Source organism: Gobio gobio, assembly GCF_949357685.1.
Source record: "Gobio gobio genome assembly, chromosome: 3".
NCBI classification, from domain to species: Eukaryota; Metazoa; Chordata; class Actinopteri; order Cypriniformes; family Gobionidae; genus Gobio; species Gobio gobio.
This window is the reverse complement of record NC_137099.1, coordinates 56136300-56156517: the sequence shown is the minus strand read 5'-3', so window position 1 is coordinate 56156517 and position 20218 is coordinate 56136300. Positions and strand designations below refer to the sequence as shown.

General features: G+C 39.2%; 2 protein-coding genes across 2 annotated transcripts in view; both read left to right on the top strand.

Moving 5' to 3' along the window:
• Positions 1-553: 553 nt before the first annotated feature.
• Positions 554-13446, top strand: fam161a (FAM161 centrosomal protein A). The gene is made up of 7 exons (XM_079811692.1): positions 554-833; positions 3334-3596; positions 5828-7084; positions 7796-7963; positions 10522-10621; positions 10781-10938; positions 12553-13446. The coding sequence occupies exons 1-7, from the start codon at positions 675-677 to the stop codon at positions 12884-12886; spliced, it is 2439 nt and encodes an 812-aa protein (XP_079667818.1). The 5' UTR covers positions 554-674; the 3' UTR covers positions 12887-13446.
• Positions 13447-14810: 1364 nt separating this feature from the next.
• Positions 14811-20218, top strand: part of xpo1a (exportin 1 a) — a 28798-nt gene continuing 23390 nt past the window's right edge. Inside the window, exons 1-3 of the mRNA XM_079812747.1 lie at positions 14811-15396; positions 16200-16329; positions 16451-16552. Coding sequence (XP_079668873.1) covers positions 16204-16329; positions 16451-16552 — 228 coding nt within the window. The 5' untranslated portion in view covers positions 14811-15396; positions 16200-16203. The remainder of the gene's footprint in view (positions 15397-16199; positions 16330-16450; positions 16553-20218) is intronic.

Below are 20218 nucleotides of genomic sequence, written 5' to 3'. Positions count from 1 at the left end.
AACGCAATCAAATATTACTGTCACCTGATGGTGGATCTGGTGAGGAAGCTGTCAGCGATGTAAAATATTGACTTTGAAGATGTTGAAAAGGATAGTTTTGAGAATAGTTTGAGATGCTGAAATGAGCTCTGATGAGGACAGTGATGATGGTATGAAACATCTGCTCAAACTGAACCCTTCCAAGCAAAAGATAACAAAATATGCTTTATTTTATTCGTCTTTAACTGTTACTCTAATATCCGGTGAGTTTTAAAGACCCGAATATGCCATAATGATTGCCGAAACATTCATGCATTTAAGGGTAAATACAGTTATGAGGGTTATTTTGTATTAAAAAAATAGCTAGATTAATTCGTTTTTATTTTTATTTAATATTTATTGCTTAAAAATGAACTGGAAATTCATTTGTATACTAGTAATGGAAAATACCATCTACTTTAAAATAAAAAAATATATAAAATAAAAATAATAAATATATATATATATATATATATATGTAAAAAGCCTCAAACTGCTGGTGGTGGGTTTTATAGATGCGCGCTCCCGCGGCTCAGAGTCACTGCGGCTTCCCGACGCTACGCGGTCGTCAAGGAGACGCGCACCTGTTAAAGTCAGAGAAGCGGTCAGTCTTTACTTAATGTTAAATCCTCCAGTCTGGAAAGAGAGAGATAGATATGGAGAAGTCCCACCGCACTAATGTCCTGGTGACGTCCTGTCTGAAGACGCCGGTGGACCCGCACACGAAAGTCCCGTTAGCCCAGTATGAGAGGGACCGATCACTGCCGCGCGCGCCCGCTCCCGCGCTCACGGACAACAGGCACTATGAGAAAGAGGTGACTAAAAGCTATTATTCTCGATCAAAGTATTAAAAGAAAGTGGTTTTAATATTATTATTTTTTTTAGTTTTGCACTTTTTGCATAACATATATAGGCATATTAGAGATATTTCACAAAGCGAAACACGGTTATTTCGAGGTTTTCAGTCAATATCTTCCTGACAATATCCATCGTTTGGGCTTAAAAACATGACTACACAATGTTGGAGATAATAGTTGTGTAATATAGTCTAGGTTGGTTAAACATTTCTCTAATGAGGAAGAAGAAGAAAACTTCTTTAGTTGTATCGAGGTTCAATAAGCATGTTATGCTAATTTTGAAGTATTAAGGAATCAATCAGTAGGAAAAATCAATAGACTTCAGTAGTTGTGTTTATGATTATGTACTTATATACTTTTTACTTATAAATTTAGCTTTATTTAGGTATACTAAATATAGCTAAATAAACCTCAAATGTTAAAATTATTCATAAGTAATGTATTTTTTATTTTTTTTTGCAATACATGTGTAAACATGTCCTCATTTAGCTACATAAACGTGGGTGGTTTCTTGTCGAGTACGGTGAAGAACCGTGAGACAATATAATGTATGAATGAAGAACAATGTGCCATCTGGCCCTAAAGACGACAGACCTGCAGATTAACAGCTTAAACACACACACACACACACACACATTTTATGAAAAAGAGTGACGTAAAACACTTGAATCTCAACCAACACTCCTTATGTCAGTCAAAGGATCAAAATCTTAAACAATTGGCCAGATATACTTACATTATGTAAGAATAAGGCATAGTACAACCCCAAATCAGAAAAAGTTGAGACAGTATGGAAAACGCAAATAAATAAAAAAAGAAGTGATTTCTAAATTTACTTTGACTTGTATTTCATTGCAGACAATATGAACACGAAATATTTTATGTTTTGTCTGGTCAACTTCATGTCATTTGTAAATATGCATCCTTTCCTGTCATTCAGACCTGCAACACATTTAAAAAAAAGTTGGGACAGGAGCAATTTAGGGCTAGTAATGAGGGAAAATGGTTAAATAATGATGTGATTTGAAACAGGTGATGTCAACAGGTGATTGTAATTATAATTTGATACAAAAGCAGCATCCAAGAAAGGTCTAATCCTTTAGGAGCAAAGATGGGCAGAGGATCGCCAGTTTGCCAACAAATACGTGAGAAAATGATTTAAATGTTTAAAAACAATGTTCCTCAAAGAAAGATAGGAAGAGATTTGGATATTTCACATTCAACGGTGCATAACATAATTAAAAGATTCAAGGAATCTGAGGAATTTCAGTGCGTAAAGGACAAGGGCGCAAGCCTAAGCTGAACAACCGTGATCTCCGATCCCTCAGGCGGCACTGCATCAAGAATCGTCATTCATCTATAAGCGATATCACCACATGGACTCAGGACTACTTTGGCAAACCTTTGTCAAGTACCACAATACGTAGTTACATCTACAAATGCCAGATAAAACTGTACTGTGCCAAAAGGAAGCCCTATGTTAACAGTGTCCAGAAGCGCCGTCGACTTCTCTGGGCTCGGAGGCATCTGGGATGGACCATCACACAGTGGAAACGTGTACTGTGGTCAGATGAATCAGTATTTCAGGTATTTTTTGGGAGGAATGGACGCCGTGTGCTCCGGACCAAAGAAGAAAAGGATCATCCAGACTGTTACCAGCAACAAGTCCAAAAGCCAGGCTCTGTCATGGTATGGGGTTGTGTCAGTGCCCTTGGCAAAGGTAACTTGCACTTCTGTGAAGGCACCATTAATGCTGAAAAGTACATAGAGATTTTGGAGCATAATATGCTGCCTTCAAGAAGACATCTTTTCCAGGGACGTCCATGCATATTTCAACAAGACAATGCAAAACCACATTCTGCACACATTACAAAGTCCTGGCTGCGGAGGAAGAGGGTACGGGTACTTGACTGGCCTGCCTGCAGTCCCGACCTGTCTCCAATAGAGAGTGTGTGGCAACGAAGACCCCGTACTGTTGCCCACCTTAAGACTTGTTTGCAGGAAGAATGGGACAAAATTACACCTGAAACACTTCATCACTTGGTGTCTTCAGTCCCTAAACGTCTTGTAAGTGTTGTGAAAAGGAATGGCAACATTACAAAGTGGTAAATGCTTTACTGTCCCATCTTTTTTTGAAATGTGTTGCAGGTCTGAATGACAGGAAAGGATGCATATTTACAAATGACATGAAGTTGACCAGACAAAACATGAAATATTTTGTGTTCATATTGTCTGCAATGAAATACAAGTCAAAGTACATTTAGAAATCACTTCTTTTTTCTTTTGCGTTTTCCATACTGTCCCAACTTTTTCTGATTTGGGGTTGTAGCAAAAAGTATTTTTTTGCACAAAATATCAATGCAATAGGTATGCACTGACATTTATCCTCAACCTGGGACTGCTTCAGTGAGAAGTATCTAAGCAAATCACCCTTACGTCCTTGTGTGTATGTTATTAGATGGAGTATGACTCTGGATCCGAGCTGGCGACTGATGACGCTCCTGCTAAAGACAGCAACGCCCTGCTGATCAAAGACTACCGCGTGACGGGCGACCACATCGACCTCAGGGAGTTCTACTTCTCAAACCAGGAGTACTACCATAAGCTAGAGCAGCTGAAGACGGCTCATCTCCAAACCATGGCCCAACTCGAACTCATGTATCGCAAGAAACTGGACCTCAAAGGGGTGAGCGTTGCGGACAACACTGATCAGATCAGTCTGTGAGTTTGTACACCTTTCTTTCAAAACACACAAACTTTTTATAAATGCATTTGTAGTTGTTTGCTTTTACAAACTGAAATTGGAACATAACGTTCAAAAGTTTGGGGTCGAATATGTTTTTAGAAGTCTAAAGGTAAAAAATACAGTAAAAGGGTCAACGACGTGGCATGTCAATTGTGGCGTCCGAAGCATATTCATAAAATTTAAAAAAAAAAATGCATTTTTAAATACACTACATTAAATGACTCGACTTCCCCTTCTTATTTACTCATTTGAGTATTCATTCTAAATAATTAATCTTTAAAGCCCAAAATTCTCAAAATGTCAGACTACGCAATTCAGTTTTTTGTTGAGTTAAAGCCACAACAATATGTAATTCTTCACCGCTAGAGGTCGCTTATTCAAAACAAAGGCGTAGCTTGATTGATGTCATTGATAGGCGACACTCGCTCCGTGTCCTGGTTAAATTGCTTATTTCTATGGATTTAAACATTCTAGGAAACATTTGGGATAATGTAAGTACACAAGTCATCAAAATATATAACATTGTTCTAGTGGTTTTTAAATATTTCAACCCAAAAATATTACATATTGTGCCTTTAAAGGATTAGTTCAGTTTAAAATGAAACTGTCCAGATATTTTTATCCAACTCATCCAAGGTGTTCATGTCTTTCTTTCTTCAGTCGAAAATAAATTAAGTTTTTTGAGGAAAACATTCCAGGGCTTTTCACCACATAAAGGACTTCAATGGCAACCAACGGTTGAAGGTCCAAATCAATGCAGTTTCAAAGGAAGGGCTTCAGAGGCTCTGCACGATCCCAGACGAGGAATAGGGTCTTATCTAGACAAACCATCGGTCATTTTCAAAACAAAATTACAATTTATATACTTTTTGACCTAAATTGCTCATCTTGCGCTGCTCTGCGACACACACATTGGAAATGTCACACTAGACGTAGGCAGAAGTACCGCCCTCGTGTTTACAAATCGCTCGTGCGAAGACTACTACAAACATCCTTTAGGAAAAAAAGGTTAAACAACAATGTCGGACAATTTTGAAGTTGGAGATGGAGTGTTTTTGGTAAAGGGGGTTTGTATTAGTCCTCGCCTATTCGCTTGGGGTGGTACTTCTGTCTACGTGCAGCATGACCTTTCTGACCTGATTACGCAATCCCTGGCGCATCGCAGAGCAGCGCAAGATGAGCAATTTAGGTAAAAAAGTATGGGATGTTTGTTTTTTTAAATAAGACCCTATTCCTCGTGTGGGATCGTGCAGAGCCTCTGAAGCCCTTCCTTTGAAACTGCTTTGATTTGGACCTTCAACCCGTTGGTTGCCATTGAAGTCCATTGAGTAAAACATCAGAACATTTTCATTTTAAAGCGAACCTTTAAGAAAACAAGTCTTATTTACTTTAGTGTAAAACATTTTAAAACATTTTCCAGCTTTTTGTCTCTCTTTGGTTCTGACTTTTGAGTTATCATCAGCCAAAAATGAGCCCATGTCCATGTGAAATCCCAAATTGATTATATAAATTGTGGTTAAAATGCAGTTTTCCTAGCACTAATTGTTTGTTGAGCTCCAATTATAGATATCAGTGCATTTGGATATGGGTAGAAATGTAATTAATTTCAAAATTCATGGGGAAAAAGATCTGATTCACCCCCCACATTTATATATATATATATATATATATATATATATATATATATATATATATATATATATATATATATATATATATATATATATATATATATATATATATATATATATATATATATATTTTTTTTTTTTTTTTTTTTTTTTTTCAAATTTGACGTCCTCATCCTTCATTCACCCAAAAACAGTAATATTATGAAATATTATTTCAGTCTATTGTAATATTCCTGTGATCAAAGCTGTATTCTCAGCATCATTACTCCAGTCTTCAGTGTCACATGATCCTTCAGAAATCATTCTAATATGCAGAAACATTTCTCATTATTATCAATGTTGAAAAGCTCCATATTTTTAAAAACAGACTTTTTTTTCAGGATTCTTTGATGGATAGAAAGTTCAAAATCTTTTGTAGCATTATAAATGTCCTTACTGTCAATTTTAATCAATTCAATTCACTGAATAAAAGTATTACTTTCTTTTTTTTAAATCTTACTGACCCCAAACTTTTAAACAGTCGTGTATAACGCAGAACATTCCTTCAGCTTATTATTTTTGTTGTTTTTATGCAGTTCCCCAGTGATAACCGGCGGTCTGAAAAAAGCCCAGTCTGCTCAAGAGCTGCGGAGGACGTCAGACTCCTCTGACCTTTCTGATGAAGAGTGCATTGCTGAAAACGGCCAGAGAGACGGCAACACGGAGAAACGCCTTCTGGTCTCGCCCAAAGAGCACATTAAGAACATGTGGCACGACTTCAGTGTCAAAAAGCTTTCTCCGCCTCAGTGGCAGCCGTTTTCATCCTCACTGCAGAGCTTGCACTCCGACTGCCAGGCTGACTGCAAACCCAAAAGAAAGATTAGGGCTCAACGGTTAAAAAAGCGCAAGCAAAACAAAGACGACGATTGGCATCCGAGAGTCACGGTCCCTAAGCCTTTCCAGATGACCCTCCGCGAGCTGGAACTGCGCAAGAAGGGCATAAAATCACGCTCTGAGATCGAGCGAGAGAACGAGGATCTCCGACGCCAGCTGGACGAACTTATCGAGTGCCAGAGGAAGTTTCGTGCCAGTCCGGTGCCGGCGCATGTGCGTCTCCCGCTGTACGAGGAACTGCAGGAGCGCGACGAGGAACGCCGGCGGCTCCATCGGGACACAGAGCAGCATCGTCTACAAACCTCGCAGAGACCCTTCAGCTTCCTGGAGCGCGAACGCCTGAAGAAAGAGCAGAAGGAGGCCAGGATCCGAGAGCAAATGCTCAAGCACGACAAAGAGGAAGAGGAGAGGAGGAAGTGCCCGTTCAAGGCCAAACCCGTCCCGCGGGCGGTTAAGGAAGCCGCGTTGGGTGAGCAGCAGAAAGAGGAGGAGCTCTACAGGGCCATAAAGATGCAGATGCGGGCGAGAGAACTGCTTCACAGCGCATCCATGCCTCCTAGCATGCTTGCGCGGCGTCTCAGCGAGAAACGGACGCGGAAGGCCGTCCAGGACGACGAGCCGGCCCACCGACCCAAAATCAACACTGAAATTCCAGACTTCGACGGCAGCTACAGGAGGTTTCGCAAGCAGCTGGCGAAGAGCAGAGAAGTGCGGCCCGTGACGGCATGCGAACCCTTCCAGCTGCGCACGGCTGACATCGCCTCGCACAAGGAACGCATCATGGCGGAAATCGAAGCAGAGATACAGAGCCCCAAACTGTCACGCTGGCCGTTTGTAAGCCCACGCGCCCTCTCGCCCAGGACGCCCTCATCATCCCGTTGCTCCTCGCTGTCTGGAAGCCAAGAATGCTTGTCCGCTAAGATCACTGATGCAGCCAAGAAGCGGCAAGAAGCTGTGAGGTACTGTAACTGTGATGCCCAAACCTGCTTTAAACCCTCATCCTGCTAGAACTTCCCAAGTGAAATCCTGTGTCGCCGGCTTTCGGGAATTCCAAAGCAGGAATGTGACTTTCCCTGCCAGTGTGTCTCCCATTAATAACTCCATGACCTGAGATGAGATGTAGATGCCCCTGAATACTCTCGCTGCTTTCAAGTCATCCTGGGAGTTTCGATAGAATTGATTTTGGTCAAAGGTGTAGAGGTCATAAAGACTTTTCTTTAAATCCCTATTGGAAATGAATGGGAAAAAGTGGACGGGCACTGTTGGACCCTATTGCTGCCATATGGCAAAAAATAATAAGAGTCCAGCCAAAATGAAGAGCACATGATATGATGGAAAGTGCAGAGGGAATGAGAGAACATGTAGATGTGTCATCAATTAATAACAATTCATAAATAAGTAGTCATTTCTAGCAAGCTTTAGTGCAATTCTTCATCTACAGTACATACAATGTGTACAAACTATTTACAATTTACAATGAAAAACTAATTTGGCACTCAAAGAGTTTCCCACTATAAATTATTACATTATGGTCTTAAAAAAAAAACTTGAAGGCAGCGTTTTTGTCCGAACCCTGTCCCTACTGTCCTACCATAGCACCATCATCCCATTAGTGGAGTCCCTCCTTCAAAAAAAGCTCAGTTCTGACAGCTCTTTGCTCCTATGAGTAGAAAAGTTCTCGAGCAGAGAAAGCAGGCCAGAGAAGAGGAGGAGAAATGGAAGGAGAAGCAAAAACAGAGAGAGAAGAGACTACAAAAAGTGATCACAAAGCGAGCCCAGGCAAACGACCCGCACGTGACCCTGGCTCAGACCTGCCCGTCCAAACTGAAAGAGTTCAGGTAAACGCACATTTATGGGTGGGTTAAGAGGTACGGGAAGGGTCAACGGTGTCACTATACATGTACAATTAATTACATTCAGGTATTTCTTAAAGCTGCAGTCCGTAACTTTTTTGGGTTAAAAATGATCCAAAATCAATTTTTGAGCAAGTTCAGAACTTATCTCCTTACCTTAGCCCGATTCACAACGGTAAGCTTGTAATAATGTGTTATGATTCGAGTGGTACTGGTAGCTTTCCGTGGGAAATTTGAGCATGGCGCCGTTCATCTTTGCGTCATTACGTCACGTCTGTATACATAAAGAAGGAGTCCGGCTAGTAGGCTATAGCACATGTAAGGATGCTGCAGGTGGCGGATCATTTATAGCCTTTTCTCAAAGCAGCTGGAATAATAAAATATCATTTTGATGGCGGATTGTAATCCAGAAAGATCCAAACGACAATCATCAGTGACAACTGGAGATTCCCCCGTAGTCAAAAGCAAAAGATTAGACTGTATGGAAATTGAAATCTACAGGTAACGTTAATACACACTAAATACACACAGTCACGCAATGCTGATGCTGTTAACATTAACAAATTGAAAACAAAGTATAACATACTTAACGTGCAATAATTTGCACCGTTTGATGCCAAGCAATTGTTAGATTTAAATACCGCAATTTATTATAATGCTTTTTTTCTCAGTCGGTCAGAACAAAAGTGCAGACTTGTGACTTACTTGTTCAGATGACATTTTCTGGTGGAAAATTCTTATTTTGGTCATACTTCCAGGACGTGGAATCTGTGATTCTGAAGGACAGTATCCACACCAGCAGTGTTGGGGGTAACGCATTACAAGTAACTTGAGTTACGTAATAATATTACTTTTTTGTAAAGTAACGCATTACTTTTCAAATATACAACAAAATATCTGAGTTACTTTTTCAAAAAAGTAACGCAAGTTACTCTTTCACATTAATTTGACTGACAGCTCTCCTGCCCCCATGTTAAGAAAAATAAGTGCAGAGGCGATGTGTGTAAACATGATGGTTATTGTAGTTCTAGACTAAATGTGAGCATTTATTTATCTCACTTGCACAATAATGATTCTGTACTCCTCAAAATGAATAAAATCAGTCAAATGCAAAATCAGAGTACTATGCAAACCTCCAATAATTAAATGTTAAATAAAACAACCTATTTTATGAATTTAATCTACCTTTATATTTAATTTACCAATGTCTTGCAGCTGACCTTTGATGATGAAAATTACTAGATTTTTTGTTTTTATTGGTAAAACTTTTTTACCTCAGCCTGAGGCTTAATATTTCATTTGTGGTATGAAGAGGTCTTTACCGTTGCACAAACATATACAATTTTTACAAAAACAAGCCCTGCCCAGGTGAGAAAAAGTAACGCAAAAGTAACGTAACACATTACTTTTCTTAAAAAGTAACTAAGTAACCCAATTAGTTACTTTTTAAGGAAGTAACGCAATATTGTAATGCATTACTTTTCAAAGTAACTTTCTCCAACACTGCACACCGGTGCGGTGACTGACAGCAAACGGCACATACTCCTCAAAACATTAGATTCCTCCGCGCTGAGGAGCCGTGCCGATGCAACCCAAGTAAAGATGATAATGCCACAAATAACTGCAATTGCAGGTTTCAAACACGACGACAAAGAGGCTAAACTTCTGCAGCGGACTGCAGCTTTAAATATAAGTACAATATAAAAAACGTTAAGTGCATTATATCAAATTATTAATTTAAATGGTAGCACTTTATTTTACAGTCCTGTTCCCCATGTACATGCTATGTGCTTATTATAGTATTTATAATAACAGGGTAATAACCAGGTACTAACCCTGAACCTACACCTAAACCTAACCTTAACCCATGTAGTCACCTTATATTAATCAGTACTTCCTTAGGTAAGTTCACTGTACGTACACATAAGTGCACATACTGTAAAATAAAGTGCAGATTTTGCTCAGAATCATGCACTTATACACCCATACTGATTGAGCACTGTTCTGAAATACTGTTTTCCTGCATATAATGTAAATTTACCATAGACTGTAAAAAAGATGGACACGCATCTCCGCTTCCACTGTAGAAAAATGAAGCCAAAATATTCCAGTAACGGTCATTGACGATTATTCTGGAGCCCGAGTCGCCACAGTAGTGATCCTGAGGTGGAGCCGTGCTATCAAGGTCCCGCCCACACTCCTGCTGTCAATCATGACGTTACACCCAGATTTTATAGCATCAAAAATCTAACTAAGACCAAGCTTATTGGGCAAATGAACACTGCGTGATGAGAACTTCCTAAAATTACAGGAACCTTTGGGGAAAAAATCTTTCCAGAATCTTTGGAAAAAAATCATTTGAAATAGTAATAGTTTGGCTCCCAATCGATTACATGGAGAGGGTGGGGTTTAAGACCTATACAGCATCCAGCCACCAGGGGGCGATCAAATTGCTTTGGCTTCACTTTTCAGGACTTGTACGGCACACTTGAAATCTTTATTTATTCGTATAAATGCTTATATACATGTGCACATGGGAACAGGAAACAAGATCTCCAGAGACTGAGAGAGTTCCAGGAAGAGATGAGAGGAATCCAGGAAAGAGTGAAGGGAAGACCTCTACTACTGGAGCAGGTTGCACAGGTCAGCTCTATTTTATTTATTTATTTTTAATTTTTACTAAGAAAAAGTTTCCTTTTTTGACATTTGTTCTGCAACTCTATAGAGAGGACAAGCATCTTAAAGATGAACAAATGATGTTGATGAAAATGATCATGTGAAGCTCTCTCTCTCTCTTCTCAGATAAATGCTAAGAGAGCAGCAGAAAAGCTCTATTCTGCCACTTTGCTGGGATGTGGTCTGAGTGAGTCCTTCATCAGCAGTAAAGCTCCTAAAGCCTTGAAACACAGACAGACTCCAAGCCCCGCCCCCTCTGGCAGCCAGACTCCACCCACATACAGGTATGACTGATTAGCAAAAGAGCCAGCAGGTCAATATGGGGGTTAATATGCGCAACAAACGTACGTATTCTGTAAAACAGGTTGCATCGCTTCCAGTCTTTTGTAAGTGCTTTGTTATATACACTCACCGAAAGGATTATTAGGAACACCATACTAATACTGTGTTTGACCCCCTTTCGCCTTCAGAACTGCCTTAATTCTACGTGGCATTGATTCATCAAGGTGCTGAAAGCATTCTTTAGAAATGTTGGCCCATATTGATAGGAGAGCATCTTGCAGTTGATGGAGATTTGTGGGATGCACATCCAGGGCACGAAGCTCCCGTTCCACCACATCCCAAAGATGCTCTATTGGGTTGAGATCTGGTGACTGTGGCCATTTTAGTTCAGTGAACTCATTGTCATGTTCAAGAAACCAATTTGAAATGATTGGAGCTTTGTGACATGGTGCATTATCCTGCTGGAAGTAGCCATCAGAGGATGGGGACATGGTGGTCATAAAGGGATGGACATGGTCAGAAACAATGCTCAGGTAGGCCGTGGCATTTAAATGATGCCCAATCGGCACTAACGGGCCTAAAGTGTGCCAAGAAAACATCCCCCACACCCTTACACCACCACCACCAGCCTGCACAGTGGAAACAAGGCATGATGGATCCATGTTCTCATTCTGTTTACGCCAAATTCTGACTCTACCATCTGAATGGCTCAACAGAAATCGAGACTCATCAGACCAGGCAACATTTTTCCAGTCTTCAACTGTCCAATTTTGGTGAGCTCGTGCAAATTGTAGCCTCTTTTTCCTATTTGTAGTGGAGATGAGTGGTACCCGGTGGGGTCTTCTGCTGTTGTAGCCCATCCGCCTCAAGGTTGTGTGTGTTGTGGCTTCACAAATGCTTTGCTGCATACCTCGGTTGTAACGAGTGGTTATTTCAGTCAAAGTTGCTCTTCTATCAGCTTGAATCAGTCGGCCCATTCTCCTCTGACCTCTAGCATCAACAAGGCATTTTCGCCCACAGGACTGCCGCATACTGGATGTGTTTCCCTTTTCACACCATTCTTTGTAAACCCTAGAAATGGTTGTGCGTGAAAATCCCAGTAACTGAGCAGATTGTGAAATACTCAGACCGGCCCGTCTGGCACCAACAACCATGCCACGCTCAAAATTGCTTAAATCTCCTTTCTTTCCCATTCTGACATTCAGTTTGGAGTTCAGGAGATTGTCTTGACCAGGACCACACCCCTAAATGCATTGAAGCAACTGCCATGTGATTGGTTGATTAGATAATTGCATTAATGAGAAATTGAACAGGTGTTCCTAATAATCCTTTAGGTGAGTGTATATAGCTGTTTTACTCAAGATGCCTTCAAAGGAGCGAGCAAAGATGAGCACAACCGATGTCCATCGCATATGCAGATTGATCTCTAATAACCTTAAATGTCCATAGATATCTCCGTCAGTTCGCACTGCCGTTAACACTTTCTCCGGCAAGCGGATGCAATGAGACCGGTTTTCCTCTTCTGTGATACATTTTAAAGACATTTTAGAAGCGCATTCAAAGGAATTGTGATCTTTCTCAGAGTCTCTTAATTGTTTTCATTCATTCTTCCGTAGTACAAGCAGAAACGAAGATTGTGAGGATCTTCCAAACTCGCAGGATTTTCTTCTCGACGACTATCCAGATGACTATGAGGAGTTTGACCATGACATGGAGGCAGGACTCTTGGGCAGAGATGAGGACGAGAAACACAATGTGTATCATGACAGTGATGAGGAAAAGGGCAATGATGAAAGACACTCAAATGATGACGAGTTGGATTTTAATGATGAACAGGATGAGCGTCATAAGGACGATGACATCCTCAGTAAGCACAGCCAGAGCAGAAGGGGCAGTGAAAGTGATCACAGTGACCAGAGCAGCAGGAGCAGAACAGGTAGTGTTAATTAGCTGATCCACAAAGAAAATGGAGGAGATCAGAAAAGTGATGAGAAACAGAAATGCCCCTAGTGGAGATGAGATGTCATTTGCTTCTGGGTATTTTATGCTTTGAAACTGAGCAAGCCTCCATAGTAAATAGTTGTTGTATACACGTATAATATAGTGAATCTTAAAAACCTTATCCAGGTCACATTTCACATTAAAAATATGTCAAATTAAAATGTACAAATTAATCATATTTTAGGATCATTAAGACATTTAGCATATTATTGGAAAAAAATAATAAAAGTAATTTAAAAATAAATACATAAATAAATGTGTGTGTTTAAATATATTATTTACATTAGGTACTTATACATCATGGGAGTCTATATATAATAAGAGTCTAATAAGAGTTTGCATTATATTGCAATTGCAAAAAAATATATATATATTATTTAAATTAGGTACTTATAGTCTACATCAAGGGAGTCTATATATAATAAGAGTCTTTAATAATAAATTTACAACAAAAAAAACATATTGCAATTGCAAAAGAGAAAAAACAACAGTACTGAGAATCGTCATTGAGAATAAAGGGAATTATAAAAAAACACAAAAGAAAACCCATTAAACGTTTAATTTATGCATTACAGCGATGGAAATATGCTGAATTATCTGGAAAATAATGCTGCAATGCAACAAATCTTAATGATAATCTTAACTTTCTTTAGTCAAAATATAATTAGTTATTTTTTCTTTTTATAATATGTTATCTTTTTTACAAATGAATCCTATTTCAGGACCATTTAGATATTTAGCATATTATTGAAAAAAATAAATAAAATTATATATATATATATATTAAAAAAAAAAAAAAAAAAAAAAAAAAAAAAAAAAAAATATATATATATATATATATATATATATATATATATATATATATATATATGTGTGTGTGTGTGTGTGTGTACAAGTATGTATAAGTACCTAATTTAAATATATTATTTAAATTAGGTACTTATAGTCTACATCAAGGGAGTCTATATATAATAAGAGTCTTTCATAATAAATTTACACACACAAAAAAACATTATATTGCAATAGCAAAAGAGAAAAAACAACAGTACTGAGAATCGTCATTGAGAATAAAGGGAATTATACAAAAACACACAAAAGAAAACCCATTTAAAGTATAATTTATGCATTACAGCAATGGAAATGTGCTGAATGATCTGGAAAATAATGCTGCAATGCAACAAATCTTAATGATAATCTTAACGTTCTTTAGTCAAAACACAATTAGTTATTTTTTATATGGGGCAGAATGTGACCTGGACATGTTTACATGGCATTCAATTCACGCCATATACAGTAATAAATGTAGCATGTGGAAATATAAATGTCCGTCCCCTATTCAGATACATTTAACAAGTGTACATGTCCCAAAAACACGGAATTATTAAAAATGTAACAAATTAAACGACTGTGTTTGTATGTGTGGGATTATTAAAGCGTGAAAATGAAACTTAATATGTGAAAATAAACTTTATTATTACGATTTTAATATGTATGTGTTTTGTTTTTTTACTGTTTAAGTGTAAATAAGAGCGTGTAAAACATTTTAAACACGAGCCACAGCCTAAAACCGCAAAGCATGGTCAGTTACTGTTTGTAGATCACGGGCAACATCTCAGTAATTTTCCATGCTCCACGCGGTCCAACCCACCTCACGCTCACGCTGTGATGCAAAACCCGCCTCGTACATGAGACCAAGGGCAAAAGACGCGCTGGGAGGGGTCAATCCTGACGGACAGCGCCTCTAGCCAATCACATGCACGCAAGTTGTCCGCGCTGCTCTCTCTCCAGCCAATCAGCGGCCGCGAAGGGCGTGTCTGCAGTCCGAATTTTACGCGGCGCTACGGGCTGAAAACTAAACCGAGATGGAATATGCCAGTCTGAACCGGTTTCAACCGGTCTTGCGTGTGATGCATGAGACTGGAGAGGAGCTGGGTCACAGTCTCTCGCAGATATTTGATATAAAACAACGTTTTTTCTGCAGTAGACAAAAGAATAAACTAACGATTGGTTTGATGCTGTTGTTATAAAACGGACTGGGTTGTTAAAGCGAGCTGTGAACCGTCATACAGAGAGACAGATGAACTAACACGAGCTGCTGACTGAGAGAGGACCCGGACTCATTTACTGAAGACAATAATTAAAAATAACACCGAAATTGTGTGTTCCGGGGTTTTTTCATGTATCGTTTGCTCTGCACTGTAGTGTGTATGGCTATACATTGAGGTAACCCGCTAGTTAGCATTTGAAGTGAACTTGCTTGATACTCAGATTGCCTTTTTAATAGTTTTACACACGCTATCGTGTAAAATGAGATAAATCAAATAGACCTTTTTTTCTACCTGACGTCTTGATCTTATTTTGACGCGACGCGTATTTCCAGGAGCGGATTCCTGAACCACGTTAGCATTGGTTTGTTTTGTTTTTTTTTCCAGCGAAAAGAGGAGTTTTGTTTAAAACAGGTAAGTCAAAGGTGTTTTGTTGAGATGGTTGTGTGTCATAAATATTAACAACTGAGATAAGCGAGTTGAATGAAGTGCTAGTTTGCTGAAACTGCTGATGTGAAACAGAAACAACAACGCGTTTTGTTCCTAGTCGCCGCCCGTAACTGCAGACGCTCAGCTAGGATTCATGTGGGCTGCTTTCAAAAAAGTTCAATGAGTGTATATTAAGATCTATTTACTCGATTTTTGAAATATTTTTCTATGCTTATAGCAGCACACACAGTTCATGTTGATCGGCCATGTTAGCACTTCTTTAGCAGGGATATCAGTGATCTCAGCAAAACGGCACTCAGGGTCATTATAGGTTGTATTTCAATGCAAATGCAGTGTTTTGTGGACAAAAGTGCACCCACGTGGTGTGAGCCACTGGTTTAGTGTCTAACTTTTAATATCAGATGGTTAAACAACTAGTAGTGTAGAGGTAATCGTATTACTTTGTATCTTTACTATTTGAACCAATGTATCATTTAATATACTATTTTTTATTTATTAATATTTTTAATGTAATTTTTTCCATTTTTATTTATTTTTTTGTTCAGTTTAAGTACTGCTTCACTTTAAACAAACACACATGAAAATAAAATAAGCTTTTAACGTTTTACTTCAATTAATGAATCAATTTTAGTCAATTAAAGCTAAAACTATTAAAAAAAACCTGCTCATTAATTGAAATGAACTACTTGATAATGGGAGTCAAGGTGTCACGATTGATATTTGTTAACTAAAAGATGTGGTTGGTCTTGTTCCCTTGTCTCGTGCAGCTCTATGCCGGCAGACATGACCATGTTGGCGGATCACACAGCACGACAGCTGCTGGACTTCAGTCAGAAGCTAGACATCAACCTGCTGGACAATGTCGTCAACTCCATGTACTATGACGTGGGATCTCAGGTATGAGTTCGTTTGCAAAATCCGAGACAACTCTGGAGTTTTGATCGCATTCAGATGGTATTTTGGTGTTTGCCAGACACACACAGTGCATTATAAGTGGTTTTCGTTATGGTTATTTTAGCAAAGGCTTGCACAAGAAGTTCTCACCAACCTGAAGGACCACCCAGATGCCTGGACCAGAGTGGACACCATACTGGAGTTCTCGCAGAACATGAAGACAAAGGTATGTCGACGCTAATGTTTCTCCACATTTTGCCAGGCCAATATTTGTTCTTTATTGAGTCCTGCTACTGAATGTCAACCTTTTAAAGGCGTAGCTCACCCCAAAAATGAAAATTCTCATCTTTTACTCGCACTCAAGTTGTTCCAGGCCTGTGTGAGTTTCTTTGTTCTGCTGAACACAAAGGAAGATATTTGAAAGAATGTTTGTAACCAAGCAGATCTCGGCCCCCATTGATTATCGATCATAGTGGGGGAAAAATACTATAATAGTCAATGGCTGCCGAGATCTGTTTCGTTACGAACTAGGGCTGTAGCGATTTGACCAAAAATAAAAATATTTTGATTAACTGGAACGTTTTACCTTGATTACGGTTAATGGACCTCATTCATGAAATGTTCGTAAATATATGAGAAAATTCGGAGTAATTTGCGGGGAAAATGGACCTTTACGAAAACTCTCCTCCAGATTCACAAACGCTTCGTATACCACTGATTCGATAGTTAAACGCGTGTATATTAATGAATTCCAAACATTTGTAAATAGGGCGCGCGTACGCGCTAATTCATAATTAGCATAATCCCCGCCCATGAGTTACAACTGCAAATTAAAGTACAACGTCTGGAAATGGCAAAATTTGCAACAATTTTGCAAAGAAAATTCAAAATATCTCAATTCCTGTTGGTTTTTCAGGTTTGGCACAAAGAGACTTTTTTGTTGTTGTTGTAGGTATTGGGCTGTTACATGTGTATACTGAATTTCATACCTGTACGTGAAACGTAGCGGGAGGGGCACTTCGTTGAAATTTTGTAGGTGGCGCTGTCGAGCCATTTTGCCAGGCCTAATTCTGAATCCCATAACAGACGTACATTTTTGGCACTTCTGACGTGTGTGCAAAGTTTTGTGAGTGAGTTTTCGAGCGTGTTTGGGCCCCACAAAAAGCAATTTATTTGGGATCATAATAATAAACGGAGCAATTTCAATAGGGTCCTCGCACCATCGGTGCTTGGGCCCTAATGACGTGTGCAGGAACGCTGTGGAGTCTGCTGGACTTCTTTCTCAGGTTTGGCTCCAGTATTTTGCATAAATGCTAAATAGACTAATTGGCCATATGCCTAGCAATAAATATTCAATTATCATGTGTTCTTCAAAGCATTTTTAGCCAGCTAAAAAACGCCTGGTGCTCTTCTGAAAACGGCCAGCTGGTGGTGCTTGAAAGCACTTTGCAAAGGCAGTGTTTTTCCAGCTTTGATTGCTATGAATATGATGCAGAATATCCATGGCAGTAGTGTGTTACTAGCAGGGCTCGACATTAACGCTTGTCCGGGACAGTGGATTTTTTGAAGGGGCAAGTGAAAGAGAATTTTAATTGCTTGACGGACAAGTAGCCTGATAAAACGTCATTAACAAAAAATAACTATGCAATCACCAAATGCAAGAATGATTCTGCATTCATTACTGTAAGTGGTGAATGATAATAACCGACCACATTACTGCAACAACTCGGTCCTGCAGATTTGCACTATTCAACATTAGGAAGATTAGACCCTTCCTATCAGATCATGCCACACAACTACTGGTACAAGCTCTTGTTCTCTCCAGACTGGACTACTGCAATGCTCTTCTAGCGGGCCTTCCGGCATGCACTATCAAACCCTTGCAACTGATCCAGAATGCAGCGGCGAGGTTGGTATTCAACGAGCCGAAGAGAGCGCACGTCACGCCTCTCTTCATCAGTCTGCACTGGCTACCAATAGCCGCTCGCATTAAATTCAAGGCACTGGTGCTCGCCTTCAAAACATCCACTGTCTGTGCACCAATATACCTAAACTCGCTTGTTCAGACTTACACACCCTCCAGGAACTTGCGTTCTGCCAGTGAGCGACGCCTTGTGGTGCCATACCAGAGAGGCATGAAATCGCTGTCACTGAGCTTTTCCTGGACCGTTCCCACCTGGTGGAATGACCTGCCTATCTCAATTCGTGCGGCCGAGTCTGTAGCCATTTTCAAAAAACATCTAAAGACACATCTTTTCCAGCAACACCTGACCGATCGAGAATAGCACTTATCATTCTATTCATTGTCTGTCTGTCTAATTTATAAATAAAAAAAAATTCTGTTCTGTGCTAGATTAACTGAGACTTGTTACAGCACTTGCATATTGTTGATATTGTTGCCCTTGGACTGCTCTAGCTGCTTCTATTGCCCTCATTTGTAAGTCGCTTTGGATAAAAGCGTCTGCTAAATGACTAAATGTAATGTATAACTGACGGTAACTAACGTTGCGCTGTTGACGCTCGCGCAGCCTCTCGAGGAGAAATCGAAACAAATGTGCGCCGCTCACACAGAGAAACTCAGTTAACACACTGCCGTAAAAATTTATAAATGTGGAGTTTATTTATATTTATAACATGATACAGTTGCAACGTCACATTACCAAGAGTGCTGTTTTCCTCACGACTGAAAATGACACTGATTTCACATGACAGTTCCATAAACAATTATTAACATTAAGTCACTTACATTTTTAGATGCAATATTGAGTGTTTTTGTTCTATTTCAGCAGCGAAAATAGTTCCAAAAGATCACAGCAGAACGCGTGTCACAGCAACGGCGTGTTAGTGAATGATTCAGCGTTTGAATGAATCGATAGAATCAGAATCGACTCACATTCGACTCACTCATTCAGACGGTCACCTGCAGCCACCTACTGGTGGTTTAGTTTCATCTTTCCAACATTTCTTATGTGTATATTCAAAAAATATTTAAAACAATCTCATAACATTATTTAAAGCAGTTGTAATTTTTCAGTGTAAATTATTTAATTTGACTGGTAACAGCCAGTGTCGTCTTCTAATTTAATTTATTGATCCAGTTTAAGAATATAAAAGGAAATCTGAATCATAGCCTATATTTAAAAAGATTAGGGGGAAAATGCCCTTTATAAAAAGGTAAAAATATCACAAATATGCATATGTCAAAGCTGATTGAACACTGGTGAGAATATTGCTTCAGAATACATTTTATTTACAACACACACACACACACACACACACAAAAAAAAATAAAAAATCCGGACAAGCACATTTTTTACTCGGACAAGTGGATGACAGATTTACTTGTCCGAAGGACAAGCACGTGAACAAGCTTAATGTCGAGCCCTGACTAGTATCTAATTTTGAAGAATATTACTGAATATAAAAAAATGCAGTAAAAAGCAGTATTAATTTCTCCATTATTGTTGTTCAGTCTGTGTACAAGTGGGATGATTGGTTGGTGTAGGTTTTGTCCCGCCCCTCCTCCACTGTGATTGGACGGCTTGGTAAAAAGTGACAGTGAGGAGCGCTGCCCGTTACCCAACGTTGTACCGGTAAAAAAAAAAAAAAGATGGGGCAAATCAACTCTTGAAATATTATTATGGTGCATAGTGCATCAAAATGCAATGTCATCAGTAGACATGTGCCGGTAAACGGTAATACGATATACCGCAATAATGAACATGCACAATATTGTTATCGTGGGCACTTCAAAATACCGTGAATAATTATTTATTACGAATTATTCCGATTTTTAGAATGAATTTTAAGAATACTTTACCCATCAACCGTTTAAAATGAACAACACGTCAAAGAGGAACGCGCACTGATGTAAATAGACCATGCATGAGCC

Excerpts from the sequence above, each read along its gene's own strand:
- fam161a (XM_079811692.1), top strand. The coding sequence starts at position 675 with ATGGAGAAGTCCCACCGCACTAATGTCCTGGTGACGTCCTGTCTGAAG. Across the intron at positions 7,964-10,521 it reads TCCAAACTGAAAGAGTTCAG|GAAACAAGATCTCCAGAGAC; the intron begins GTAAACGCACAT and ends ACATGGGAACAG. Across the intron at positions 10,622-10,780 it reads TACTGGAGCAGGTTGCACAG|ATAAATGCTAAGAGAGCAGC; the intron begins GTCAGCTCTATT and ends CTCTCTTCTCAG.